Source organism: Acanthaster planci, linkage group LG13 (assembly GCF_054643075.1).
Source record: "Acanthaster planci isolate LZ-2023a linkage group LG13, COTS_SCS, whole genome shotgun sequence".
NCBI classification, from domain to species: domain Eukaryota; kingdom Metazoa; phylum Echinodermata; class Asteroidea; order Valvatida; family Acanthasteridae; genus Acanthaster; species Acanthaster planci.
Genome location: NC_141789.1, coordinates 584,590 through 612,260, shown reverse-complemented (window position 1 = coordinate 612,260; position 27,671 = coordinate 584,590). Strand labels below are relative to the sequence as shown.

The following is a 27,671-nucleotide window of genomic DNA, read 5'->3' as shown; positions in this document are numbered from 1 at the left end:
GGTGAAGTGTTTCCCATGAGTGTTTGTATTATAACCAAGTGTTGCTTACCTAATCCCCTCCCTGGGTAGAATGTGATGTTAATATTTGTGATGACAGGAAAAAGACTTGCACATAAAGCACAGAAAGCACTTTTGTCCATCGGCTTTTATTTGTATTTCGTTAATTACTTCATTTAAATTCACCCACATATTTCAACATGATGGTGGAATATTCATATAGTTTTCTTCTTCCCCTCAAAAAACTCCTACCTGAGTAAAATTTTCGAACTTCATCAAAAGTGAGTTTTGAGAGTAAAAACAGCACACCTGTCAACTTTAAAAATTTACTGCTCGACCAATACAGCATGTAAATGATTAATGGTGTATACAGACATGTACAGTGTACTTTTATTCAGAACTGAAACCATCCCTCTTCTGTACCACACCTCACAACTTCACTTGACAAAAATCCCCTCGGGGGACTACAGTAACTCATCAAGACTTTCATTATGTTTCCACTGAACGGACCTTTCAAGCTAAATGTAACTTACATGTACATGTGTTGTGCCTAGTGCGTAACATTCATGTCCATACCTGAGATCCATTAAAACGAATCCTAAGGGAATGAGTCACTTTGTATGCTATATGAAGTTATCACTGCAAATAAGGCACAATCACAGCAACTATAAAAAGGGACTTTTGGATTCCATGAGGAAATCCATCAGTAATTATGATCCATTTATGGTCAGGAAGCAGCTTAAAACATACCCCCAAAGAATAATGCATTGAGACCATTGGCTTCTCTTCTTTGAATCCCTTGGCAGATCTAATTGAAATCTTACTCCTAATTTTTCTGCTGGAGATTTCCACCCCTGTATTCCGACATGTAACAGTTCAGCCACTTGCACATAAGAGTGCCAATTTGTACTCTCTTCTCGGTTTGTGTTTTCTTGGGAAGTTTAACACAGACATGAGGACTACCGGTAGTTAAAGTTATTTGCGTATTTGTCATGATAACGTCGTTGCTCCAGCTTATTCATGGCATTGGCAACCCTTCGAAGAGCACTCCTGAGAAAAGAATGTGACGAGAAAGAGAAACAAGATTCAAGAAAATACCTGCAAACTTGAGCAAGCAGAATCAAATACTTTGCAAATACAAATGAAAGTCAATTTGCTCATTTTTAACAACTGTTCGCCAAGACTTGAAGCAAAAAGAGTACATGATTAAAATTAAATGTGGCCATGAAACTCACAATATCACAACTCTGCTGCTTCGTTCCCAAACTTGCAAATCAATCAGAAATGTCCAAGTGAATATTACAAAACCACTGTATTCAGAATGTTAGAAATGAGGAATGGTAACTCTAGCTTGAAAGATGCTGACATGACCAAGTAATCTGACTGATTGATGCCTCCTACTTACTTATTTAGCACCTTCTTTTCCAATCTGTTCATGGCGGTGTTGGACGCTTTGGACAGGTCAGTCAAGTTGGGGTACTTCTTCGCCTTTCCTTTACCCTTCTTGTCCCCTTTTCCTTTGCCACTTGACATGGATCCCAAATCAATGCCTAGCCCACCCTCTATGTCTTTTTGGAGCTCTGCATCAGCGAGGAGAGATTTAGCTGAACGAGAGGAGATGCTTGACATTGTCAGAAGGTACACCAACTGCTCTGGATGTGAACATTCAGAGGGTATCTGGAGCCTGTTTCACACAATTGCTCAGCACAGAACATATCTGCTTAGCATAACAGCTTACAAGCCAACATGCTACATGATGAACAATGTGTGCAACTGGTCTCTGTTTTCTTAGCAAATATATATTCTAAGCAAGTTTCTTTGTTATGCAGGTCTCTGGGATTAGGCCTGGGAGTTCCCAACCAGAAATCTTTCTCTCTGCACATGCTCAAACACTTACAATATCCCAGAAACATGACAAGAAGAAGCACTTCATAAGAGACTAACACTGCCTAACAGGACTGAAACAAATTCACAGAGAGGATTAAGATCAAGAGCTTGTCTCATTTCACCTTGTTTTTCTTGCTCCTCTGTCAGCTGAAATTTGGCCTTGTCTTCTGGATTCTGTGGTTTACCTTGCTCATCTCTTGGAATAATTTTTCCATGGAAAGGACACTGCAGTCATTTTGATCAGATCAGAAAGTTAAAGAACATGATCTCTAAAACTGACATCGAGAGACTATTTTTCATTTAGTTCCATCCATTTTTAGTTGTGGGGATACAACCAGCAAATGCTGATCATTTTTGCCCTTATTTTACTAAAATTGATGAATAAAATTTTGAATAAATTGCAGTAGTGGGGTTGGAATTGATTTGAAATAAGCTTGCCAATACAGCTCTCATTTGAAAAGGATCTTAATAATGGACCCACCTTAAACCTGTCCATCCTCTGGCAAAGCTTCCCAGATGGCAAAGGGGCTCGGCACGTCCATTTTACTGGCTCAAACTTTCCAGTGTAGTTGAAGACACGGGTTGTCAGGCTATCCTTGACCGCCTAAGGCATCAAGAGGATGAGAAAGTTGAAAAAATCACAGGCAACACTTAACTTGATAAAAATATCAAAAGATTCCTCAAGGAAAACACACAACAATGAAAAAACAGCAATTCTAGGGAAGATGGACCATCTATAATGAGCTTACTAATAGGTCACAAATGTCAATTTGTCTGTTCAAAAAGACTTATCATGGCTCACCTCCATAACTTTGACCTCATCTGGTGCTGATGAACTCCAAACAACCTCAGCAGTATCAGCCCTGAAAGGACGGACAGGTGAATGTACTATCAGAATAGTAGTGAATAATAAATTGTTTTGTTAGTACTTCCACAAGAAGTACTTGTTTGTCAAACCACAAGATTAGTCTTCTTACAGAAGTGAAGAAGTCCAGAATTGTTTTGTTCACCCTCATAGGTACTTATAATTACACCCTTGTGTGAAGAAAAGCCATCGTAATTGTCCAAGGACAAGACAACAAGTATCATGTTTTTCTTAGAGGTGTTTCAAGACACATGGCAATACACCTGTTAGACACAATTACATGTACCATGACTCTCAAAATTTATGAAACAGCTTCATTATTAGATCTTTCTACAGACAAAACTGCATAATACCAGTGCACAGGTCAACTGGAGTAGAGCGCTTGTTGTGTTTTATAGTAAACAGTGCTGTAGCCCAAATAAAGTATGTTGTATTGTATAGTATTTGGTCCTTCCATCCCAATCAATTACACAGGTGTTTATGGTTGATTTGAAGATATTTGAATATCTCACAGTACAACTGTTGGTGCTTCTATCTTGTCTGGATTAGTCCAGTGCTCTAAGTCCACACCAAATGGAACATAAGGAGCTTTGGCCAGCAACTCTTGACGCTGACGCTTCTCGGCTGTCACTTCCTTGTCATCTGATTTCCTCTTCCTGTCACTTGAAATGAGTGTCCTGAAAATGATCATGATCAGAGTTGCGGTCATTTCAGTGACTAAAAGCGATAACCGAAACATGGGCATCACTAAAAACTATTAATAAGTTTTTCTTCATTTTTTTCCCCTTCCCTTTGTCGTTTTTGACAGTTCTGTTGATAAGGTTGTTAATTATTTTGGTTATTTACTCAAGTGACAGATTCTCTAGATCTGTCTGAACTCTTAAAGGATTGAAGGAATTAAAGCTGAGAAAGAAAAAAGAGCATTCATAAAGACGTTTAAGGTTTCTGTTAAGAATCTGTGGGCACTGTATACTTCAGGTCAATATGCTGATCCCTGATAGCTCGTAGTCTTTCCTTCATGGCTTGGAGGGTACCAGCCTGAGACGCTGGATCATCGATGGTATGTTGGGCCTCACGTAGTGGGTGCCAGGACTCCAGATCTTTACTCTTAGCAAGACTGCTACTGCTAGCAGTAGTTGATGGAGAGTCACTCATGTCATCCTTGCTGCTTTTGGAGGTGGATGGTCTTGAGTTGAGATTGTCTTGTGTTGATGACGTCTTAGATGAATCTTGATCGTCAGTTGGTAGAGGATCTAAACCTAAATTCCAATTGAAAAAAACACAAGGTTTAAAAAATCATGTCATTTCATGTACTGACAGAAACTCTGTCCTTTTTTCTTGGAAGTTCAAAGGTATTTTGTGAACAGCATCATTTCTGGTTTTGAGACAATCACAAAGAGTCAAATAGCACATTAGATTTACGGACTATTCTTTATTTGATATGCAGATTATTCTTCACTAGTTATTAGACTTTTCTTTATTAAATCTGCAAACTATTCTCCATCAGATATGCGGACTATTCTCCATCAGATATGCGGACCATCCTCCATCAAATACATGTATGTGGACTATTCTCCATCATATACGCAGACTATTCTCCATCATATACGCAGACTATTCTCCATCAGATATGCGGACTATTCTCCATCAGATATGCGGACTATTCTCCATCAGATATGCGGACTATTCTCCATCAGATATGGGGACCATCCTCCATCAGATATGCCGACTATTCTCCATCAGATATGCTGACTATTCTCCATCAAGTATGCGACTATTCTTCCGCAGACTCACCATACTCTTTTCTCAGATGATCAGGGATGACTGGTTCAAATCCTTCCTTTTCCGGAACGTCCTCAAATCCCTCCCCTTCACTATCAGAATCTCCACCCCCATTGGCAGCCACTGCAGACTGCCTTTGTTGCTTGCTCGTCACCTTAGAATGGATGTCGAGTTCAGCGTACTTGGCTGCTGCATTCTTAAGAGCTTCCTTCAGATCCATGCATCTCTTAAGTTTATCCTCATGTTTGCCAGTTTTGATGAAAACCTGTGTGATAAAAATCCATCAACTTACAACTAAATAAGTGAATGATATGAAAATGTTATCCATGAAATCTTGTTTATTTATTTCTCATCAGAGGTCTTCATTTATCTGGATCTCAAATGATCTGACAGCAAGAAATCCAGTTGATTTTAGTAACTAATAAGCAATGAATGATTGACAGACTTTATGAAGCTGTTGGAGATGCACTTAATGCTTAGAGAAAGGACCCAAAATAAGCTTAAGTACCCAAATGCCAGCAAAGTTAGGTTTGACAATTTTTCAGAATCTGGTCTAGAGAGCTGGTCACCTCCATCCATGCAGCTAGATGAGGAAGGTATGAAGACTTGATGAGACGATTCATGTCTTCTAACGTCACCAAGATGGCTTGATTGTCCTCATCCTCTTCCAACATGACACCATCTACAAGCAAAGTAACAAACAGGGTTGAAGAAAGGGGAAACAAGGGAGATTTTACATTGTATTACTGCTTTCACGTTTTATGTTTGGGGCAAAACAAAGTTCCCACTTTAGAATCAGAATAATAATAATCAATAATAACTAGACCATTTATAGCATGCATAGTATCTGGAAAATACCATTCAAAGGGGCAGGTCTGGGAAAGTTAAAGATGGAAAGCAAGATTGAAAAGGTGTTTTTAGAATGAGTTTATAGCGTGAGAGATCATTTTCGTCCTTCAACGCGTCCAGCAAGGAATTCCAGAGATGCAGTGCAAACCTGGAAAAAGCCTGGTGTCTGTAGGTTGGGAACAAACAGAATGTGAGAAGATGACGATGACCTCAGGCCGGATCTCAGGTTGCGGTATTGCAGCATGTCCTGGATGTAAGATGGGGCGAGGCCATGGAGGGCTTTAAAGGAGGTTATATGGAATTCAAAGAAATGTCCGTTCTAGTCTTTTACCTGTATTCACATTGATAGCAATGTTGAAATTCCAAGAAGGCAGTCCATGCTGTTGAAGGAGGTCATCGTCCTTCCCATCATGCAGTGGGCTTGTGTGTCCATCTTTCTTCTCTACCAGGTGACACTTATCACTGTCAATACCCCGACTGTCCTTCTTGGTATCACCTTCACTTTTGTCACCTTGTTTTTGGGTTTTTAAACTGTCAACTTGTTTTGCATCCATTGGTCTAACTTCTGTAGTTCTGGTTTTATCTGAAACCCCCTCTGTATGAATCGGCTGATCCTTCTGTGTACTTGCCAGTGTGCCTGTTGAAGTTGATCCCATTTGCTCTGAAGGGGTGACTATCTCACTATAGCGGGTAGGGTGAGGTAGAAGCAGCTCAAAGCAATTATCAATCTGCGTCAGGCATTCATTTATTTCAGGGATTGTCTCTGTAGATGAAAAATGCCTATTATGGTTAGTGAAACATCCAAAAACTGAAAGTTTACACATACGACCAATATCGATAGAATTTTTTGGTTACATGGTTTGTTACAAAGTTGACAAAGTTTCTAAAATTATCAGGAAATGCACGGATCAGTGTAGTAGAAAACCACTTGTGCACGTAGTCAGCCTCTGTCATCTTTATCTATCCCTTGAACTCACATCCATGCAAGCGTACTTACCATCCATGTCATTAAGTATCTTACTAACTTGTTGAGCCAGAGCCAGCTCAACTTTAGCTTGTCTAGCAGCTTGGGCACGCTGCTCTACTGCTGTCCTTGCTTCTAGATTGGCAAAATCAACCTGGAAAATCATCCCAAAAAAATCTAAGACATCAAACCTAGCCAAAACTTTGGTCAAAACTTAAAGTTGCATTGCATAAGTGTGCTACACTAGGCATTTACATCTTTATAATGTCACATACCATTTTGTTGTATTTGAGAAAGCCATATCCCAGAGCCAGTTTCTTGTAGGCCTTTCCATACTTTGCATTCCATTCTTGAATTGCTTTTAATGTTTGCTCCTTCAGAAGGTTAGCAGCAGCACGAGGAGGTGGTAGAGGGGTATCACTATTGGTGCCCACAGTTAACTCCAGGAACTCCTTGATTAGGAAAGGATACAACAAGAAAAGTCATCTGTGTTGCCAAGACACAAACAATATCCTTGATTTAACTTACTAAATTAGACGTATTCTTAACGGACTGGTTGGTTATTTTATTCATCCAGTAACTGAGCAAATTCCTTTCTTCTGAGTTTACTATTAGACTTCACTGTTCAGCTTCTTGACAGTTTCTGTCCTCAAACAAGTTGGTCCCTAGCCATCCATTATCATTTTATTTACCTGCATGTCTGCTACAAGAAGTTCTCGAAAGCAATGTGAGCGATTGAAAAGCTCATTCATTATCTGGAAGGAGGAGAGACGGATTTCAGCGTGTTCCTCTGCTAGCTGATTAGACAATAAGTTAAAGGCATGCTCCACGTAGGCATCTGATGTCCTGTGATGAAAAAACAGTAACCAACTGTATTCTAGTAGCCTTGGGATGAAAACTTAAAAATAAAGTTAACAAATATCAGTGATAACCCTAGTTCTTAGAAACTGAGACAGGTGTTCTAATTATTTTAAATCCAATGCAAAATTAACCGTAATGTCCTACAGATTTTTACAAGGAGCCTTCTTTAAGCTTAAAAATTCTTGCCCCCTAGACTTGCATGCAAACCCCTAAAAACACAGTTTTGAACTAAAAGAAGTCCAATACACATGCATTCACTAGACATGTATGTGTGCACACTGACAGCCATGTCACTTCTCAGCAGAAGACTATTTTCAGGATTTCTCTGAAATTGGGATGAATTTGACCAAATTTTTGATTGGTACTTACACTTGTTACGTCAGCAAGTGCAAGATTTTTGAAATGCGGTCAATGAAAAATGTTTTCATATTTTAAAGCCATAATTCATGGCACAATTGGGCTTCCTTTCTATCGTTTCCTCAGATGAACCCTGTGGTTCTTGGCCAAGCTTGTTAACTTGCACAAACTGCTCACCTGCAGATTCTCTTGAGTTGTTTCAGAGATTTATCTTCTAGACTTGGCCTCCCTGAATGTGTCATTTCTTCAACAATTTTCTCCAGTTCTTCACAGAGGGTGCTGTCTAGCTGGTCTTGCCCAGAGGGTCTGGTGCCTTCTTTTCCAGATTTTGAAGGAAGTGGTGAACTCATGATGGATTGAGACTCTGCTACAATCATAAATCATATGCAAATGAATTTCAAGGAATAACAAAACACGTAAAAGGAAAATCTGCAGTAGAAAACAACATTAAAATAAAAGTGCATTTTAATATGAAACTAGAGTCTAATAAAAGAGGTGACACTTCCCTGAGCTACCCACATTACACCGGGCAGGGGCGGGCATCTGGGACATTTGCAAAATGGTGGTTAGCAACCATACCGTGCCGATTAAAACAAATGCGACATGCGCGCGTGTACGTACTAATCAACGTAATGATTGAGTAGCCTGATCTTCTTACTGGCTGGTTCACGCGCATTACCATGGTTGCAGTTGTTTTCATTGGTGCAGTGTGGTTGCTATCTCTCATTTTGCAAAAGTCCTGAATGTCCACCCCGGCCGCAGCCCGGCCTATTATTGGTGAGAGCAGCAGAAACTCAGGATGTGCACCTTCTTTTTTTAATTTGAGATTTATTGAAAAAAAATTAAAACCAGCTTGTTCTTTTTAGATGTTTTACCCAGACAAGTGAAAAGTCCTGCATTGCAACTGGTGTACACATTTCTACAATAGAAAATATGTGTAATAGCACAACTGGTGAAGGTAGAATTGCGAAGTAATCCCGAACAACTATGTCGTAAAAGCCTCGTAAAAGTAATTTTATCCACATTTCAACAGACAGAAAACTATTTGAATCATAATTTAAAGCTTGATATTCCTTCGTACCCTGCACAGCATGGCATGAGGGCTTCAAATGTCAAATCAAACTTCGGACAGTCAGAAAGAGACACTGGCGCGATTGCACAGTCATCGCGACATAAACAACACTTCGCCGCTACAGTACCGAATTTTATTGGTTTCATACGACGATAGCAAGACATCAGCATATCATTAAACACACTCGGTGCACGTCCGTAAGACGCGTAGAAAATACATCCAGTTGCTGCAATAGCCTTCCCGTCGTGCAACGTTCGATCAGAGTGCTGCAATGCGATTGGTCAATTTATTTAAAGCGTCAATTTCAACACACACATGATAGTCAATTCGAACAGGAAACAGTTTTCTTGACAAACATTTCTTTAGGAAAATACTGGTTACTGTTTCGTTACTTTGACATCCATAAGGTACAGGCTTCATTCCGAAAGGAAGTTGTAGGTGATTGCAGCTTTTTGTGACTCATCGGTTCGAGAAAAATGGTGAAAACGAACGGGAAAGGACCGCAAGAAAAGAACATTCAAGTGTTCGTGCGGTGCAGGTTAGTTTCATGACGATGTTTTTATTTCCCCATGGATTGATCATGTTGTATTGTCATGCATTGTATTGTTGATATCGTTGTTGTACATAACTTGTAAGTTGTATTTTTCATCAGGCCAAGGCCTATGTCATAAATAGGAGGGAAATAACTTTGCATCCCGCCTTCATTTTCCAGGTCAAAAACATGAAAAAGCTAATTAGGGCTAGGGGCCTAGCTAGCCTAGTATTATAGCATGAATAGGCATGATAGGCCGCCTACAGGCGCAGGCCTAGGCCTAACATGAATAAGGTTGAAACTATTACCATCAAATTCATGTGTAATTCTGATGCATGGTGTGAAATTTGAGATTTGTTTTTGTCAAGGAAAAAAAGGTTCATAAAGACTGCAATGAATCAGCAGCAAAAACTTGTATACAGACAGTGACAGATGTGTTGGGAAAAGCATGATGAACAGTTTTAATATCAGATAACTCTGACCATTTACCAACTCGACTCGGGATAACCTGACAATTTGACTGTGCAAGGTGTGAATATGTCAACTCACAATACCGGGCATGACATGTACGGCGATAATGCACAAACAGCTGGTGGGTGGTGCGTCGGCCACTCTAACATGCCTAACCAGCATGGTGTGAGGCCGTGATGGGAGCACGGCAGACGATGAACCCCACAGTTCTGGGGGTGGATGCAGTATGCATGGGGGCATAGCATACTCGCCGTGGGACACAGGCGCTGGTGTTGAAGACGGTTAATCTGTCCTCCGATCAGAGACTGGTTTCTAATTCTTCCTTTATCTTTTTGTAATTGGAAGGAAAGATGTGGGTGAAGTGACTGTAATTTACAGCTTACACACACTCTCACAGGTCAGTGAGGACTTACAGTATTCCAGTGGTCGAGTTGTCTGTTGATTTGAGGCACATACATGTATGGTCCAGTTGTCGTACAGGTGGAGTTGTTTCAACGGTCGACTTGGCCTGATTGGATTTGGTAAACTGTTGAGTTGTCAAAACCCCAATTTGCCGCAGGTGAAACAGTTGAGGTGTATCCAAAGTCTCATAAATAGCGAGTGTAAATATGCTAAAATGAATGTTATGATTCAAAAGCCAAATGTCTCAGTACTGAGTCTGTTTGAGAATAATACTTAACGCCTACATGAAATCGGTTTGTTTTTTTTTCAGGCCTATCAATGACAGTGAACGGAAAAGAGGTTCCCATAAGGTTGTGGAGGTCAGCCAGAATAAGAAGGATGTGCAGGTCAACATTGAAGTTGCTGAGAAGGCAGCCACAAAGACGTTCTCATTTGATAAGGTACAGTTTAACCAAAATCAAATCAAGTAGTTTAACCTTAAGCTTACTCATCCTTTAATATCCACAAGGAGGTTTGTGGCTGGAGGATGCCGTCAGAACAGCCTGAAGCTTGAGATTTTATGCTCATGAAATTAAACGATGGAGATGGCACCTTAAGGTTCTTTCACACAAAGTTCAGAGAGAATTGAAAGGATTCAGGGATCAGGTTCCAAGAAAATATTGTAATGGCATTGGGAGTAAGCTTGCCTTGGTGACTGATAATAATATTTTACATCAGCTCTTTCAATTTCTAACTGCCTTGCGATATGATTGGCTCCCCTTGTTTCCAAGTTAACACACCTCTTGCGGACTTTTTCACAGGCATTTGGACCCAAAGCCAAACAGATCGAGGTTTACAAGAGTGTGGTCCTTCCTATTTTGGATGAAGTGCTCATGGGTTACAACTGTACAGTGTTTGCGTATGTATACCCATCCATGTCTGACGATAGACTGCCAGTGTTTGAGTCATCACAAGTGGGAACTTGTCTTTGCAATTCTTCTTTAAAATGTGCTTAAGGTTCAAATTAGATAAATGTATTTGGCAGATGATATCACCTGAGCTTTTATTAGGTACTTTGTAACTTTTTAGAGCAAGTTGCATTTTAGCCTCAATATAAGCCAAACAATTCTCCAAGTACTGGTTGTGTCAGTGATAGCTTTTATAAAGATAAAGAAATTCAAGTCAAAGAAATGCATTCAGTATTGAAACGGGAACATTTCATTGAGCTGTGTATGCTTTCTTTTATTCAATGGTCAGCTACGGACAAACAGGAACTGGTAAGACCTTTACAATGGAAGGAGAGAGGACACCAGACCCAGCCATGTCATGGGAAGAGGTAGGACTATTAATAAATCATGTTATCCTCCGACTTTAGTGTGTATTGGTTTTTAGACTCAAGTGCAAAGACTTGGTTGTTTGTAGCATTTTGTTTTCTTCTTGATGTTAACCTGCAGTAGTTGAAGGCTGATGATGTTTTAAACTGTCAGTGTACATAAATGTCGACAATGTTTCATTTTATTGGAAACATTTTTTGTAGGACCCACTTGCTGGAATCATACCTCGTGCCATGCATCAGATCTTTGAGAAGCTTCAGACGGCAGAGGTGGAGTTTTCTGTCCGTGTTTCCTTCATGGAGTTGTACAATGAGGAGCTGTTTGATCTTTTGACTGGTCCAGAGGACACGCAGAGACTGAGAATATTTGAAGATGCTGCACGTAAAGTGAGTTATTTGCCAAAGCACTAAGAATAAAGCTAAGGGGTCGTCCATTTTCATCAGCCTTTTCTGTAGCGTACTAAACAAACTCTTTTCTGATCTGCCTCCCCAAGAGTGTGTGCAAGAAAAGAATGACGGCCGATTGACCTTTTCCAAAGTGTACACAGACTGATGGACCCCTCTTCTCCTACCATGCATTTTATATGCTTTAAAAAAGGACAAAAAAAGATTGGAAGTCAGTGTATTTCAAAGTGGAGTTTAGGATTGCAATATAATTAAGTCCGAGGTATAATTGTACATGTATGCCACAGAATTTCAAAAGTGAGTTTCTAATGGTAGCCTTATGTATATTAAGTGTTTCAACACTGTGACCTGTGTTACTGATAAATCAGCAGATTTGTGCTTAAGCACAGAGCCCTTACTTCCTTGTCATCCATCAAACAGCTTTTGGGGGATATGTTAGCTGAGCCTGTTTTTTCAGTTATTTCTTTCCTCCCTCATCCAGGGATCAGTGGTGATTCAGGGTCTCGAGGAGATTGTCGTCCATAACAAGAGTGAGGTGTATGCCATCCTAGAGAAGGGTGCTGCCAAGAGGCAAACTGCCGCAACCCTCATGAATGCTCACTCCAGGTAAGTGGACCTATTAAATGAACTATTGAATCCTCTGACCCATTCATCAGTACATGTAACACACTCCATGAGCAACACTTGCTACGGTCTCCTCATAGACCCATTTGCATGGACAATTCCATACATAAATATATTGTAGTTGCATTGCTTGCCAGTATACATGTGTTCAGTTTGTTGAAAGATTAGACCAATTACTCTTTTGTTACCAATCATTGTCGTCTTTGCTTTCCTGAATGCCTTTTATTCACAGTCGTTCACACTCTGTCTTCACTGTCACCATCCACATCAAGGAGAACTCAGTGGATGGTGAGGAACTCCTTAAAACGGGCAAGTTGAATCTAGTGGATCTGGCTGGCAGTGAGAATATTGGCCGTTCTGGTGCTGTCGACAAGAGGGCTAGAGAAGCAGGTAACAAATTTGTCTGTGAAAATTGTTTGTAATTGACCGACGATATTTTGGACAAGCCAAAGGCAATGACATGTAGATTGTGTTATTGACTTCATGCCAGCAATGCTTAACTCTGAGTTGAGAGCCAAGTGCTCTTACACTACTTCTGTTCAAATAGTTAACACAAAGCCTATGCCATTAACGGAATGCATTCCTCTGTCACTTATTATCAACAGGGAATATCAACCAGAGTTTGTTGACCCTTGGCCGAGTCATCACAGCTCTAGTGGAGCATGCACCCCATGTTCCCTACAGGTAAGATTGAGAATTATTTGACGATTATTATTGACAAATTATTTAGCATTGCATTGCTTTGTGATGATGCGGGAGAAAAACAATCACAAGCTTGCTTGATTGGAACTAGAATCCAATTTGCATAATTAGACACTTTTTCTCACAGGTTGTGACAGTGCATTGCAACAGGTGTCTTAACTTCTCCTTCCTGGATTTGAGTCTTCCATGGTTTTCTGTTTGAATCCTGCCAATTTTTATGCACAAGTACCATCTTGGGGGTTCAGTTTCCTATCCAAACCACACCCCTGCAGTAATCGGTAAAAATGTTTATTATTATTTCAGAGAGAGTAAGTTGACGCGTCTTCTCCAGGACTCACTAGGAGGTCGCACCAAGACTTCCATCATTGCTACCATCTCTCCCTCCATCTGCAATGTGGAGGAAACACTTAGTACATTGGACTATGCTCACCGAGCCAAGAACATCACCAACAGACCTGAAATCAATCAGAAACTCACCAAGAGAGCTCTCATTAAGGTCAGATATTGAAATGAGTTGGTTATTATTCAAGCCAATTTTTATTCAAGCCAGGCACAAGTCTTCACCTTGTGACAAAAATAAAACGTGCATTGACACCAACAAAATGAGATACTGCCCTGCCAGCACTTTGAAGTTGGTGACCGAAACAGCTTGGTAACAATGTTTTTGTTTTCCATCCTTTTGTAGGAGTACACAGAAGAAATTGAACGTCTTCGTCGTGATCTGTTTGCCACCCGTGAGAAAAATGGGATATACCTGTCAGAAGAAAATTACAGGTTCGACAATTGTGATCTAAGAGAGTCCCTTTTGAATTGATTGATTTACATTCATTCTATTGTTGTACTTGAATTACTCGTCTGAAGGTTCACAATTTGAGATGTATCTATTGTATATGTCTATGTATTTCTTTTTGTCTCCTGACACAGATCAATGGAGCAATCCATCAGTAGCCAGGCTCTCAGCATCCAGGAAAAAGAAGAGAAAATTTCTGCTTTGCTGGATGAAATTGCTAAGGTAATGATCAAGCACCTGCAAACCTAAATGAAGTGTTGGTCAGATTCTGAATTGCCGCTTAACTGTCAATGGAATCTTGCCACTTGTTTAGACATTTAGGAACCATCAAGGAACTTGGTTTAATTTTGCTGATAGAATTCAAATCAGTAATCACTGTCTTGCAATCTTGCCCGTCCTTAGATCAATGATATTCTTAGTGACACCAAAGAGGAACTGGAAGAGACAAGCAGCCAGCTTGAGATGACAACGAAGACATTGGTAAAGACAACCCATACACTACAGAAGACTGAAACGGTGAGCCATTTATTCTGAGGATAGAGAGCTGAGATAACTAGGATTTACCCCATAACAGTGTCCTTAGCTTCATAAAATGTGTTTGCAGAAGAACTGAATTAAAAATAAATTTGAAGTGTATACATAAACAAAGCAGTGCATACGTGTTGCAGAGAATGACAAGCCCACTTAAAATTTCTAAAAACGTTCGTGCATTAATTAAAAAAACATTTGTATCAGTTTATGAATTGAATGGCATGTTTTCTTGGCCATTTTTCCAGCTGAATGCAATGTGAACAAGAATTTAACTTTACTTAATTCTACCTTTTTGGTTTTGATTTATTTTGTTTTTGGTGAATGTAGGACCTGCGAGTGACAACCACAGATCGTGACCAACAGAAGTTCCTGCTTGGAGAACACGTCAAGACAGAAGAGAAACTGTCTACGGAGGCCAAGAAGGTTAGTTGTTACTACACAAACTAAAGAGGCAAATTTACAACTGGGAGAGAATGACTCAAGGAAGTTCATCCACTGGTATTCCCTCGGTATCACCTGATAGCCAGTGATTGATTGCAGGTATGCACTCAAAATCAAATACCTATACCATTTACCGTTAGCCTGGCAGTCATTTTACCTCGGTGTCTTCTTCCCCAGCTTTTAACGGTAGCTGAGAGCAGCACGGCAGATCTGGAAGGTGTCCATGCCAAGTTGGATCGTAAGCGTGCTGTGGAATCCCACAATGCAACAGCACAGGAGGTGTTTGAGGCCAACTTGGCCGACAAACTCCAAGCTGTGCAGGACTCCATGGCTGAGTTTGGAGATGTCCAGCAACAGCGCTGCTCTATCCTACAAGACAACTTCAGTGGGTCTTACTCATTTAACTATTTGAATAGTCTTGAACGCAAACGCCAATTTCCTTCCATCCTGGATTAAACAATGATGTTCATTTGTGTGTTTGTGTACCGTTCACTCTTGTAGAGAATCTGGCATCCGTTCGTTCAACGGAAGTTCAGAGTATGTGCAGTCAAGTTGCTGGAATGATTGATAGCCTGGAGAGCCAAGTGGTTGGCATGGAAACTGATAGTCAGCAAACATGTTGCAGCTGGCATGAGTGGGGTGAGCAGAGCAAAGACCAGATGACAACATTCAAGGTACTTTCTCACTCAGCCACCAGATTTGTATTAGAAATGTTTGCCTTTAGCTTCTACATTTGTACTTGGATCTGGGAAAAATAGAGAAATGTATTGAAATGTTTGTTGTCAGTTTAATTCACTGATTGTTGCAGGTTCAAGCTTGATATAAACAACTTAACAAATTTGCATGGCTGGAATACTTTTTTATTCACCATCTTGTTTGTTGGGTACCTACCTTTCAAACTTTGTTTGGAAATTGATTCCAGACTTTCAAAAGTGTGTCTCTGCTCATCAATGTCAGTATTTCAGTGGTGTTAATTTATCTCCCTGTTTGTCTGTTTCTTGTTCTGCATGACAGAATGCACACAGCAGTCAAGTTGAACATTTCCTTGAGAAGACTCACCTACCCCTGCTCAGGAAACACCAAGATATGTTGAAGGAACACAATCAACGGTTGACAGAATGGAATGAGCAGGTGCAACAACAGGTAAGGAACAGCCAGACACAAATCAGTCATTGAGACAACAATCATACAAACGTCGAGTAGGAAATGGGCGTAGTGAGCAAATTGCTTTTCAATATGGTCAATTGTGGCAGCCCTAAGACACAGCTGTTTCATGAACCCAATCAACACCTGTCTGTTTTGTTTTTTTTTTATTTTCCAGATTGAATCTCAAATGACAGCTGTAGAGACATTCCTACAGAGCTACTGTAGCCAGCTGGATTCGTTATCATCACTGATGGGTGACTACATCACTCAGCAAAGAAAGATCAACCAAGGTCACCAACAGAAAGCAGCAAACATGTTGGCTGCACAGAAGGAAGCAGGACAGGTGAGATAAACCACTACAGACGCCTGTCCTCTGTCTGGCTGTGGTGAAGCAGGTGTAACTAACCCCTACAGTTCTCATATGCTAGTGTTTATTGGAACACACAAGTAACATATTTGTCATATTTCTGATCCTTGTAGAAACTGAAGGCAGAGGCAATGGCCAAGATGTCTGAAATCCTTCAACATATGCTGGATCGGCAACATGAACAGAACTCAGCCAATGTAGATGAGGTAGGAATCCTTGATATATTCATTCAAATTTTGTCCTGCGCTCACAATCAGAGGTTGGTGTTGTGGTAGTTTTTTAATAAAGCATGGTCACATTTTTACAGGCCATCATTCATAATTTGATTATAAATTTTCTCTTCTCAGATGACGGAGAGCTACGGATGTCTTGTTGAGAATGCTGACACAGCTGAAAATAAACTCAAGGGGTAAGACTTTCAGACGGTCCTGCTTGTTATTATTTCTTCATTGTGATGTTTCAAAAATCTTTCAAAGTAAATTTTATCACTTTGCTTTACTGAAAACTTCTTTGAGAAGACACAAATGAAGAATTTGGAGTTCCGTTGTTGAATAGTCCAAAGGAGTGTGGAATGTGTAGGAAGTTCACTCATCTCAAACTACTCTGTACCAGGCATGATGGGATAGCTGAGCTCTTTTACCCTTTTTCATTTTTGAAAGTAATCATCACTTGATTCTGACATCCTTCCTACAACTTCCATTTTTTTATTGTCATAGATGTTTGACAGACCTTCGTGAAACATCTGAAATGTTTGCAGCTCAGTATGTGCAAAGCTCTGAGTCCTTGGCGGCATCGACCAATGAACACGCCAAAAAGGTATAAGTCCTAGAAATCCTGTTTTTATTTATTACATCATTGTGTGTGGTGGTGGTGCTGGTTGTAGCAAAGCATACCTAATTTGTTGGTGTTTGTGGCTTTATGAACCGATGGTGTGGATTATTCTGTGTGTTGGGTTTGATTGATAGGGCCATGGATACATCAATGAAGCAGAAGAGAGCCGTAGCCAGATTGAATCCTCCATTAAGGATTACTTGATGGAAGATGTATCACAGCAAGCCACACATTCAGAGCACATGACTATGGCTGTCAGCTCACACATTCAGGGACTGGATGAACACATAGCAAGCTCCAAGCAGAAAACAACGGTATGTAAGATCTGGCCACTCACACAATTTTATGAATGAGGCATATACTAGTCTGCTTACATGCGTATGATGGGCTCAGGCTGTGGGCATTTTCAAAAAGAGTAGATTCAGCTTTGACTTCAGTTTCATTGGTTCCAGCTTTTTTAAAGCAGTGTTCGAAACTACATACGTGTACAAGCTCTGACTGGATCCAGCGAAACTGACGCCTGAGCCGAGTCCACTTATTTCGAAAATGCCCTGTGTCAATAGGGTTCCATATGCGTAAGAGCACCCAGACTAGATTTACCTGGGTTATAGAGTTGAAAGTATAATATATGTACTGCTAATACTAAGCCGTTTCCATGACATGATGCATACTGGGAACAGACCTCTTTAGTAAGTTTGGATTTGAAACTGGTTTTGATTTTTATCAAAGATTAGCATCTGTTTTGAATTCTTGTGTAATAATTTTCATTTTATTGTTTTCTGTTTGATTTCAGGCGATAGTGTCAGCTATCAAACAAAGTTCTGACGAATACCAAGAGAACCTGACCAATCAACATAGGACGCTGAGCGACACCTTGGATCAGTGGGGACAGCAGACCATCATGCAGTCCACTGATGTCAATGACAGGATATGTGACCTCAGGATAAAGGTGACAGAGGTTGAGGGATTGACGATGACCTTTTTGAAAGAAGAGCTCAAACATGACATCCCGACGGGTAAGACCTAATCTTGGCCATTGTGCTATTTGCAAAAAATGTTCAAAAATTCATTAAATATGCCACCAGTAAGTTTTGTGTTGTGAACAGATGATGTTCTAAGAGATGCAGAATCTCGTAAAAATAATAAAATAGTTAAAAAGTTGGTAACTGTAAGTAAACCTGCGTGCATCAAATTTCTTTTGAATCAGGTGTTACTCCCAAAAATCGTCGCTTCAGTTACCCTCGTCAACTAACCCGTACTGACCCCCATCACCTCTTACTGAAGAGCTTTGGTCTGGATCAGACCATCATTGAAGCAAGTAATGTGCCTCTACCAGATACTTTCATTGAAGAGGTACGTACACATGTGTATATGTGATGTGTAGGCCTCAAGGAATGTCGTTGCTAGGCAACAAAAGCATCCGCAGAGCTCAGAGCACTGTCACAGTGCTGCTTAGCACACGATTTCATGCTAACGGGCTCCACACATTTCATGGAGACGGTAAGCAGTAAGCACAGTCAAAGGCGTGCTACCCTTGGAGGAAAAATTTGCTTAAACTTAGTGATGTAACACAAGAAATCTCTAAGCACATGTAACCGTTAGCACAACCACGCCAAGCACCGCCGTGAAATAATGCTTAAGGTTAGCAATTTTTTTCTGCTAAAGTTAGCACATTTCTGCTTATTGTTAACAGCGCTGTGAAATTGGGCCCAGTCTGTATCCGTGAAAGACAAAGACTTATTTTTCTACTTATTGACAAGTTTGTGCTTGAATTTTGTTTTTATGTAGCCTGAAGTTGAGGAATCCAAGAGTGACACAGTGGAGACAATGTCAGTGAATGAGGATAACTCGTCTGATGCTGGCTCTGATGTGTCTATGGGATCACTCATTGTGAGTTTGCAATTCAGCTGACAATTCTTGGGATTCTTGACAGTAAACTTCACCGGCAACACCGTCTTAATAGATTGATTTGTGTCATCTTTGAAGCAAGGTCGAAACTACCAGTCATTCTTAATTATTCTCTTATAATCTTAAATATTTTGCGATGATTTTTGTATCTTCTTTTCACAGGAAGAAAGTAAAGAGAACTTCCAGAAGCCATCCAAGAAGAGGGCACCAACCGGCAAGGTGGTGAAGAAGACACCTCGTGACAACAGTGCGCACCGTACACCGCAATCTCGCTTACCGCTCAGAGTCACCAACACACCCAATAACTGACCTCATTACTGATGCAATCACAAGAACTGAACGTCAAGAACTGTTTGCAGCATTGCATGAGGGGATTGGATGTGTGATCAGGAATGATACGGTTCATTGCAAGTAATCAGACGAAATGTTGCATGAAACTGTATGACTTGGCAAATTGTGAGCATTTTCCCTGAAAAAGGCAGATGGATAACAATCTTAGATGATTTTTGTACTTTTCAAAAGTTGACGGGATCTATCTGATAGAATGTATTATACAACTGTAAAGTAATAACTTGATTCGTTGGATTTAACTTGTAGGTTTATTTGTAGTTCACCTTTAATATTTACTCCGTGGGAAAAGCCTAGTACTTGATACGCCATAAGTAAGGTCTTTGGGAAATTGTTTGCCAGGAATATTTTTTATTTTCATTTCTATGAAAAGATAATGATATTGATTCTGTCTCCGCACCAATTGCAATTTCATTCACAATGAAATTTGATATTAGCAAGTGCTTGAGTAATGCTTTTTCTTAATCTTTATCATGTCTCTAGTTGCCAGTGTCTTTACAGAGCTCATTTTGAACTAATTGTTGCAGGTGGATTGAAACTGAGTACAATGTACTTTTGCTAAAAACATCTTGAACTAGAAGCTCCCTTTCAGTAGACCAACTCTTTACTTGCATTGTAATTCAACTGTTTAAAACATCAGTTCTACCGAGTGTATAAAATTATAACCAACATCTTCAAAATTGTTTGTAACCACTGTATACATGTATAATTAGACTTCTCCTCCAACCAGCTGATTCTCACAGCCACTTCTTACGCATGCTACTGGAAATTGAAAGATCTTGTGCAAAATTTGGTGTAGCTTTAAGTTTCCTGAATTCTAACATACATTGTCATGTTAACACTGAATTCTGTGTACACGGCATAAGCACCCAAGGTAATGTACATTTGTTGTGTTCATTTCACCCATTTCTTAAACAATGTACACTTATAGATTGTGAGCTAGCTAATAGGCTTTATAAACCAGGACACGTCTTACTTTCCATATCCTTTGTCCCCGACGCCATTTCTTGATTTGAGGTACCTGTCACTTTAAGTAAATAATCAGGTGAGAACACAACATTAAAGATCAAACAAAAGAGACAGTTATCCCCTGTCATCAACTTTTATTTCCCCAACTTTTCGCTGTACATTTGCCAGAAAAATGAACTGCAGTAATGCTTAGCCCTCAGCTCCAATTAAGTATTTTCCAATGTGAAATCAAAGCTGTCTATTGTACTAATGGAACATCTCCAAAATTAATTTAAAGTCCAAACGTTTTGCTGTTAACCTATATATTTGACGTGCATAAGAAATGTTGCAAGTAGAACCCCCCATCAAGAGTTATTTAAGTAGACTTTTTAGACACTTCAAGATTTTTTCTAAAAGTAACAATACCTTTCCTTATGAATTAGTTCCAATGATTTCAAGCTTGAAATAGCTAAACCCAAACCCCGAATCAATGACTGAAAAATCCAGAATAAGAAACTTCATGAAAGTACATTGCAATGGTGCCATACTTGAGGTTTTTGAACTCTGAAAGTGATTATGGAAAAATGTAACCTTATACTGGTGCCCACATTCCTGAACTCTATATTTTTTATCAGTTTTGAAATTTCTAAAGAATTATCAGTTCTCTTATGAAATGAACATTCCTAAATGATTCAATTTAATTGCCATGATGCTCTATATGAAATTTTGAAGATTGATCAGTTTTGAAATTGAAAGAATTATCAGTTCTCTTATGAAATGAACATTCCTAAATGATTCAATTTAATTGCCATGATGCTCTATATGAAATTTTGAAGATTGATCAGTTTTGAAATTGAAAGAATTATCAGTTCTCTTATGAAATGAACATTCCTAAATGATTCAATTTAATTGCCATGATGCTCTATATGAAATTTTGAAGATTGATCAGTTTTGAAATTGAAAGAATTATCAGTTCTCTTATGAAATGAACATTCCTAAATGATTCAATTTAATTGCCATGATGCCCTATATGAAATTTTGAAAATTGATAGAAATATTGAAGGATTTAAGAAAATTGATACAATCCAGATGGAAAATGATATTGCCAAGTATGTAATTCCAAAAGCTGAAGTGATGCTAGGATTCGTCATTAATTTAAAAGTTGCCTTGATATTGTATCTCCATTTGGTAACCCCCAATACAATTCCAAATAAGTATCTACCAAAGCTACAATGCTATTCTGATTTACAACTTGATGAAATCTCCCTCTTTTTAAAATAAATTTCAAGTTGAGAATTGAGAGTATGGTTGGATGATTAATATGTTTGAGGTAATTACAGTGTAATGATTCTCCTTCAAAAACAAATGTTTTAATGGTAGTTGTAACGATGGCAAGCTTTGGATGTTTAGATTTATGATAAATTAGAAAAATTACTCTGTGATGAAAATCCTAATAAAAGTGCATTTTGTACCTTTCCCTGCAGTAATTTTCTGTTAAACACTCAGAATAACGATGGTGAATGACCCCAACCTCTGCCTTTTTTTTAGCTGTAATTTTTGTTTTTTTTTCATTTTTTAAATTTAGTTTAAACATGCTGTAAGTATAGGAACTTACATTATTACTACAAATCCTTCAGATTATCTTGTTGAATGCATGCACAAAAACTAGGGATTTCCCGAAAAATGATGGTTATGTTTCAGAGCCAGACTTGAATCACAGAGACTTTTCTTGAATGTTTTGCAAGTATTTGTGAGATTATGCATTCCTCAAATAATCTGATCATGATCTTCTAGATATGTGTAGTGAGCTTAGTGAATGACTGAATAAGGCTTTGGTTTAGCCTCGTTGTAGTTATTGTACCACCTGACAAGTGTCATGATAGCAGCCTTGATTGTGTCCAAGATGACAGCCTGGATGACAATGGCAATGATGGAAGTTGTGACCCACGTCCAGAGAGTATTCCAGCAGAGACCATGGAGAGATAAGATGGACCACAGTAAGGCAAACACACAAGATGCTATGAGTAAGATGTGAAGGACAAGGAACATAACTGGCTCGGAGACATGGCAGCAGACTCCGGGTGGAGTTGGAGTACTGGCTGGCTCAACATTGTGCATGGTTTGATAGTAGTTGTAGCGATTCCAGCGAGGATTCTCCTCGTCATCAGCCATTGTGAATTCACTGCTGGCGGTGGTACTGTTGCTGCTGATGCTTGTTTTGCTGCAAGTGTTTCCATCACTGGCAAACTCTTTACTGCTAATGATGCTCTTGTGCCCGTAGGTTTCTTTACTGCTGGAAATATCTTTCTTGCCACGGGTGTCTTCAGTGGTGCTGGTATCTTGGCTGGTGCAGATTCTATTGCTGCTGCTGCTGATGCCCAGGCTGCTAGAGAACCCCTCACTGCTGGTTGACTTTGGAATGACTGAAGAGGAACCAGATGATGTTTGGTTGCTCTTAAAGGACAGACACTCCTCAGAGGATGTACTTGGCGGCATGGTTGATGATGAAGGGTCCATGTTGATTACTGCAGTGTCAATGCTGTTGTTGTTCCTGTTGGTGGTGTCAGGAGTGGTGTTTGCTTCCATGCAAGGTGCAAGGTGTTGGAAAGGAGCACTGTGTGATGTCATGCTGGTCCAGCTCACTGAGGATACAACACTGATGGCCTCAGGTTGATACTCAATCAAGTGGCTTGATGACTGAAAGATAGATCCTTTGAGATGGTCATTAGTCACCTCTTCGTTGATGCTTTCACCATTGAAGGTATTTGGCAAAGTCATGTTGGCATTTTCTGGAGAGAAGTTCTTCTGTTTGGTGTCACATTTGGTCTCTTCCTCAATTTGGATGACACTGCTTTCCCTGGTGATGTCATGACCATGAGGCTGGTATTTGTTCTGAACTGAAGTCTTCATGGCAGCCTCATCCTCTGTCACTTCCAGCTTATAATTATCACCAACATCAGCCCTAGGGTTGGAGCGCAACCCTGCCAACCACTTTCTGAAGTTGAAGAACAAAGGTTTGCGGCTACTACTGTTTTTTATGGTCACACTTGGCATTTCAAACTCCGTGGGCAGGCTGATGATGTAGTCAGAACCGGTTGTAATTGGACTGTGTGGTGTTTTTATGATTGCACCCATCTTAGGTTGTGATTTTGACTCGTCGATCGACAGGTTTGGCTTGTCTTCAGTTAGTTGATGAGCTGCAAACTTGACTTTCAGCAGGAGTTCATCCCAGGTCTTAGTCTCACGATGCGGCAAGATGACTACTCTGCCTTTGCCCATATCACTGAACCTGTTGATGTAGTTCTTGGTACGAAGCACTTGGGCTAATTTGATTTCTGGATCAAGAAGGGCATCGGTGTACTTTATGAATTTTTCTTGAGCACTGATGTCTTCTTGCGTTATCTTATCATCAAGATGTCTGCTGTCTTCACACCGATCACCTGCGTCCTGTTTGCAAGTTGCCTTGTGTTTTTTCTCAAGACGTTCAAAGTTAGATGTAGCTCTTGAGATGGAGCCAGGTAGGTGTGAAGGCTCCTTGGAGGAAGGTGCTGATGGTGCAGTAAGGTCCACATTGTCAAGATTGTCATTGTCAGATGCTTTGTGTTTGATTGCTCCATTGGTGTTGTAAGGAGATGACTCATCCTGTAGTTGGTTGGAGATTATGGATGATGACTCTGTGATGAATGATGAATCACTGATGGATGCAGATTCACTGGAATCACTGGATGAAGATATGGAGAGATCTGCCAAGGTTGGGTTACTGCTCAGAGAACTTCTAGAACTACCTGCTGAATCAAGGCTAGAGCTGGAAAAGGCATACCCTGGACGAATGAAGCCTCCATGCTTATAGAACTTGTAACCAGCTGATGTGTTTTCTCCGGAACAGCTTGCTCCTGGGTCATAATATCTGCTCCCGGTGGTCCGATGGCATACAGGACACTTGTGGCAAGTCAACTTGTGATGGCATTCTAGCTGGTCAGCAGGGCAGATGGACTGGTTGTCTCCATAAATGTCATCAGAAATGGTGTTTGCTACATGACAGCGGGAGTTGGAAACTGCCTTGGTGCTAATATTTCCATTCAAACTTCCACTTACAGAGTGCCTTGCTGGAATGCCGTTGTTGACAGAACTGTAACCAATGGTGTTGAAATTGGATTTGGTACACGTCTTGATCGGTGACATACTCTCAATCTTTTGCTTGTAGATGCCGTGGCCATTGATCACAGTCCACTGAGAATACGTAATAAAAGTTGCATGACACGCATTATTCTTGTCATACCTGATGTTGTCAGCTACATTCATCATTTTGTAGGCTTCACTGGGAGTGGAACATTGCCTGCTGATCTTATTGAAGCATGATGAAGTAGTAGTCTTGGTTTGTTGGTCGGTATTTCCTCTTGGCCTGCTTCCCTGCTGCAGCAGCTCTGGAGCACTGATGGAGAGACGAGGTAAGCCTTCCTCCACACTCTTAAGACTACCCCCGAAGAAGTCTCCAGCTGCAGACTGAACATGAGCAGGTTGCATACCATCCATAAGTCGGTTTCCGTTCCGGAGTCTGGGAGATATACAAGGCAGATGCAATGACCAGATGGTAGGTGCGCCTCTGAAGATTATCTCCACAATTCCAAGCAATGAGAAAACCACCACGCCAGCCACAATGGCTCTAATCAATATGGCTGCATTGATGGTGAAATCTGCCAAGCTTATCAAGATGGAATCCTCAATGGACTGATCCACGGACAACCTTGACACAACCTGTGCTGCAATCATGGTGTAACTAATGCAGACAAACAAGCAGGTGATGTGACGTGATCTGGTGAAGTTGCCCCGGTGCCAAGGTGTTAAGGCTGAGGTCCACAGAGAGCCATTCTTGAAGTAGTAAGCGATGTAGTTGACCCTGGATGCCGGCTGAGTGGTAGAGAGTAGCAGTGGAAAGATGGTAGTAATTCCTTGGTCTGATGATGATATACCACCACTACCTGCTCCACAGCCAGAGATGAAACAATCCTGGGTCTTAGTATCCATGGCATGGATTTTCTTGATCTCACTGAAAAATGTGCCAGCGAAAAGAAGAAAGGATCAAAGTTTGAATACATCACTTTCCTGAGCACTTTGTCTTTCAAAAGCCAAATTTTCAAAAAATGCCACCTTTTTCAAACAGCAAATTTACACAAAAGATTAAATTCTCAGATAAAAGACTTGCAAAAATCTTTTCCTTGGACAAGTAAATTTTAATCAAACTTGGTATTGTTGCCACTTTACCTAGACACTGTAATAATTGATTCCTTACACTACAGGTCTTTTACGGGAACAAACTTGAAGTATTAATATTATCACTTCATATAATTCTTTAGGATTACAATCAATCTCACCAATGCATAATCTGAAGGACAAGGAACATAACTGTAACAAAGCAAAATAAAAACTTACACATCACATGCCCTGTTGATGATTCCTCGCAGGCAAGCTCCAATGTTGGAAGATGGAAGCAGCCTGGATTTGAATCCATCGCTCGCTGATGGGTACTTCGTCTCCACGGCTACGAGCTTACCGATGGAGCGAGGGGTTGTCAAAGTCTTCTGCTCTGAAGTTTTTCCAAGAACCAGATCAAAAGATAGCCTGTGGAAAAAGTTTAACACAAAAATGAGAATCAAAGTAAATTGCTTTTAACATGGCAACATTCAAAATGTATTTGAATGATGATTCTTAATTGTAACTCACCAGTTGCTGAAGCCAGTTGTTCCTTGGAGTCTCATAAGACGCGGGTTTTTCTTTGCACCTGATGATTTGTGCAGTGCACACCAACGTAGGAATGAACCCCAATATGAACGGCCAGCATAGTTTACATCGATGATGTAGGTACGCTCCTTTCTGGCCCTGTTTCCCCGGATGTTGTAAGGAGATGGTGGACAGGAGCATTTGCTCTGTAACAAAGAAAGAGACAAACATTTGATAAAAGCAATCATGAGTCATGGAAGTAGTGTGCAAAGAGGGAAAAGAAAAGTAAAGAAAATATAGGTTTCATTTTTTCAGTTTGTACCTTGTTTGCCTGTCTGAGATCTTGCAGAAAGGCCAAGAGCAGGAGCAGTCCGAAGCCAATGGCTATTGGGACTGCAGAGATGAAGACGATGTCAGACACATCAACAGTTGACGGACAGTCTTCAGGCAGGGTAGAGATGGGGAGGCTACCCTGGGAGGGACCCGAGATGGTACTAAAGGTCTGGGAGCTGCGGGAGAAAGTAATGAAAACTCCTAAATTAAAGCAGAGCCTGAGCCCAAGCCTACTTTTGTAGAATTCTATGCATCCCTTTAATTTCTAATCGCCTCCTAAAACTGACACATGCCCTAGTTAAACTTGATATATTATGGCACTCAAAAATTGCGATGGCTCCGTATAGAATTTTTCCCACACTCTTATTCTGATCTGAAAGACATACAATAGCCTACATGCACTTTTATAATATGGCAAATAGCCTCAGTGAAGTTGTTCTGAAACATTTCTTTTATTTAAAGCATACACTTTCAAAGTGAAAATACAATTGTCTTGATATGAAGTGAAGCCTAACGTTAGCCCAAAGTTAGTGAAAGCATGGAAAACGTATGGTAGACATTCATTGGCAGGGTTCAGCTCAATTTGGACTTCATTGTAGGCAAGTTATCAGTGATCAAAAAGGCTCCAGGTAAATATGGAGGGTGATTCTCAGCAAAAGATTCCGAATCATAATACATCCAACATAGCTGCATGATATTCAAAAAGTCTACACTAAACATGCTTGTCTCCACGTAGCCTATCAAACATACATCCATTTCAACCTTTCATTATTTTGTGGGCAGCATTTTTGTGTAAATCCTGGGATGGGCTTGTTAGTTCTCTTACCTCACAGTCTTGAAGGCTGGAGCCCAAAGAAGTACGGCAATAATCAGGCAAAATCGCATTCGTAATTCTCACAAACAAGAAAGGCGTCCACACTGAAAGCACAGCATAAACACAACTGACGTTTGGTTTCTACGGCCTGCGCTCCCGTACGCACCGAAGGAGAAGCATAGCAACTAATGGTGACGCAACAATGGTTTTCTTTAGTGCTAGTAGTCTCTTTCATTGCTAGAGGGATAATTTTCTATTAAGTACTGATTTGTGGCCGAGATTTGTATATATTGATAGCAGCAAATATCGTTTTCTAGTTTGAACTTTTCTGGTTCCATAGACCTAAACATTTTGTCCTACATTCAGACTCTCTGCAAGTATTGAGGAAAGTAAACTTTTGGCGAGGAATTGTGG

General features: G+C 40.2%; 3 protein-coding genes across 5 annotated transcripts; 1 reads left to right on the top strand and 2 right to left on the bottom strand.

Annotated features, from left to right (window-relative positions):
- Positions 1 to 126: 126 nt before the first annotated feature.
- Positions 127 to 8,783, bottom strand: uvssa (UV stimulated scaffold protein A). Of its 3 annotated transcripts, none has more exons than XM_022236159.2 (15): positions 8,644 to 8,783; positions 7,740 to 7,929; positions 7,037 to 7,190; positions 6,620 to 6,796; positions 6,378 to 6,498; positions 5,712 to 6,143; positions 5,101 to 5,213; positions 4,544 to 4,796; positions 3,723 to 4,008; positions 3,262 to 3,426; positions 2,687 to 2,747; positions 2,366 to 2,488; positions 2,007 to 2,109; positions 1,403 to 1,601; positions 127 to 1,047 (listed from the first exon to the last, which is right to left on the bottom strand). In XM_022236159.2, the coding sequence occupies exons 2-15, from the start codon at positions 7,910 to 7,912 to the stop codon at positions 957 to 959; spliced, it is 2,451 nt and encodes an 816-aa protein (XP_022091851.2). In that variant the 5' UTR covers positions 7,913 to 7,929; positions 8,644 to 8,783; the 3' UTR covers positions 127 to 956. The 3 variants fall into 3 exon arrangements, with proteins under 3 accessions (XP_022091851.2, XP_022091852.2, XP_087001207.1); XM_022236160.2 differs by having other exon boundaries at positions 7,740 to 7,926; positions 8,644 to 8,777; XM_087145081.1 differs by lacking the exon at positions 8,644 to 8,783 and adding an exon at positions 8,438 to 8,551.
- Positions 8,784 to 8,928: 145 nt separating this feature from the next.
- Positions 8,929 to 20,426, top strand: kif11 (kinesin family member 11). The gene is made up of 25 exons (XM_022236129.2): positions 8,929 to 9,172; positions 10,350 to 10,479; positions 10,840 to 10,937; positions 11,276 to 11,354; positions 11,556 to 11,738; positions 12,238 to 12,362; positions 12,613 to 12,770; positions 12,986 to 13,064; positions 13,386 to 13,578; positions 13,768 to 13,856; positions 14,007 to 14,094; positions 14,275 to 14,388; positions 14,731 to 14,826; positions 15,022 to 15,229; positions 15,346 to 15,518; positions 15,859 to 15,987; positions 16,166 to 16,333; positions 16,471 to 16,563; positions 16,705 to 16,766; positions 17,074 to 17,173; positions 17,323 to 17,502; positions 17,982 to 18,204; positions 18,396 to 18,541; positions 18,977 to 19,078; positions 19,259 to 20,426. Exons 1-25 carry the CDS (start codon positions 9,111 to 9,113, stop codon positions 19,403 to 19,405), a joined length of 3,225 nt encoding a protein of 1,074 aa, XP_022091821.2. The 5' UTR covers positions 8,929 to 9,110; the 3' UTR covers positions 19,406 to 20,426.
- A 101-nt stretch (positions 20,427 to 20,527) lies between these two features.
- Positions 20,528 to 27,664, bottom strand: LOC110979937 (uncharacterized). The gene is made up of 5 exons (XM_022236128.2): positions 27,270 to 27,664; positions 26,433 to 26,619; positions 26,114 to 26,316; positions 25,823 to 26,011; positions 20,528 to 25,439 (listed from the first exon to the last, which is right to left on the bottom strand). The coding sequence occupies exons 1-5, from the start codon at positions 27,326 to 27,328 to the stop codon at positions 22,202 to 22,204; spliced, it is 3,876 nt and encodes a 1,291-aa protein (XP_022091820.2). The 5' UTR covers positions 27,329 to 27,664; the 3' UTR covers positions 20,528 to 22,201.
- Between the last annotated feature and the right edge of the window lie 7 nt (positions 27,665 to 27,671).

Coding starts and splice junctions, on each gene's coding strand:
- kif11 (XM_022236129.2), top strand. CDS start 9,111: ATGGTGAAAACGAACGGGAAAGGACCGCAAGAAAAGAACATTCAAGTG. Junction 13,857..14,006: donor CTGTCAGAAGAAAATTACAG/GTTCGACAATTG, acceptor CTCCTGACACAG/ATCAATGGAGCAATCCATCA. Junction 15,519..15,858: donor ACCAGATGACAACATTCAAG/GTACTTTCTCAC, acceptor TCTGCATGACAG/AATGCACACAGCAGTCAAGT.
- uvssa (XM_022236159.2), bottom strand. CDS start 7,912: ATGAGTTCACCACTTCCTTCAAAATCTGGAAAAGAAGGCACCAGACCC. Junction 6,499..6,619: donor TTCTCAAATACAACAAAATG/GTATGTGACATT, acceptor ATGATTTTCCAG/GTTGATTTTGCCAATCTAGA. Junction 2,748..3,261: donor GAAGCACCAACAGTTGTACT/GTGAGATATTCA, acceptor CCGTCCTTTCAG/GGCTGATACTGCTGAGGTTG.
- LOC110979937 (XM_022236128.2), bottom strand. CDS start 27,328: ATGCGATTTTGCCTGATTATTGCCGTACTTCTTTGGGCTCCAGCCTTC. Junction 26,012..26,113: donor ACAACTGGCTTCAGCAACTG/GTGAGTTACAAT, acceptor CTTTTTCCACAG/GCTATCTTTTGATCTGGTTC. Junction 25,440..25,822: donor ATCAACAGGGCATGTGATGT/GTAAGTTTTTAT, acceptor CACATTTTTCAG/TGAGATCAAGAAAATCCATG.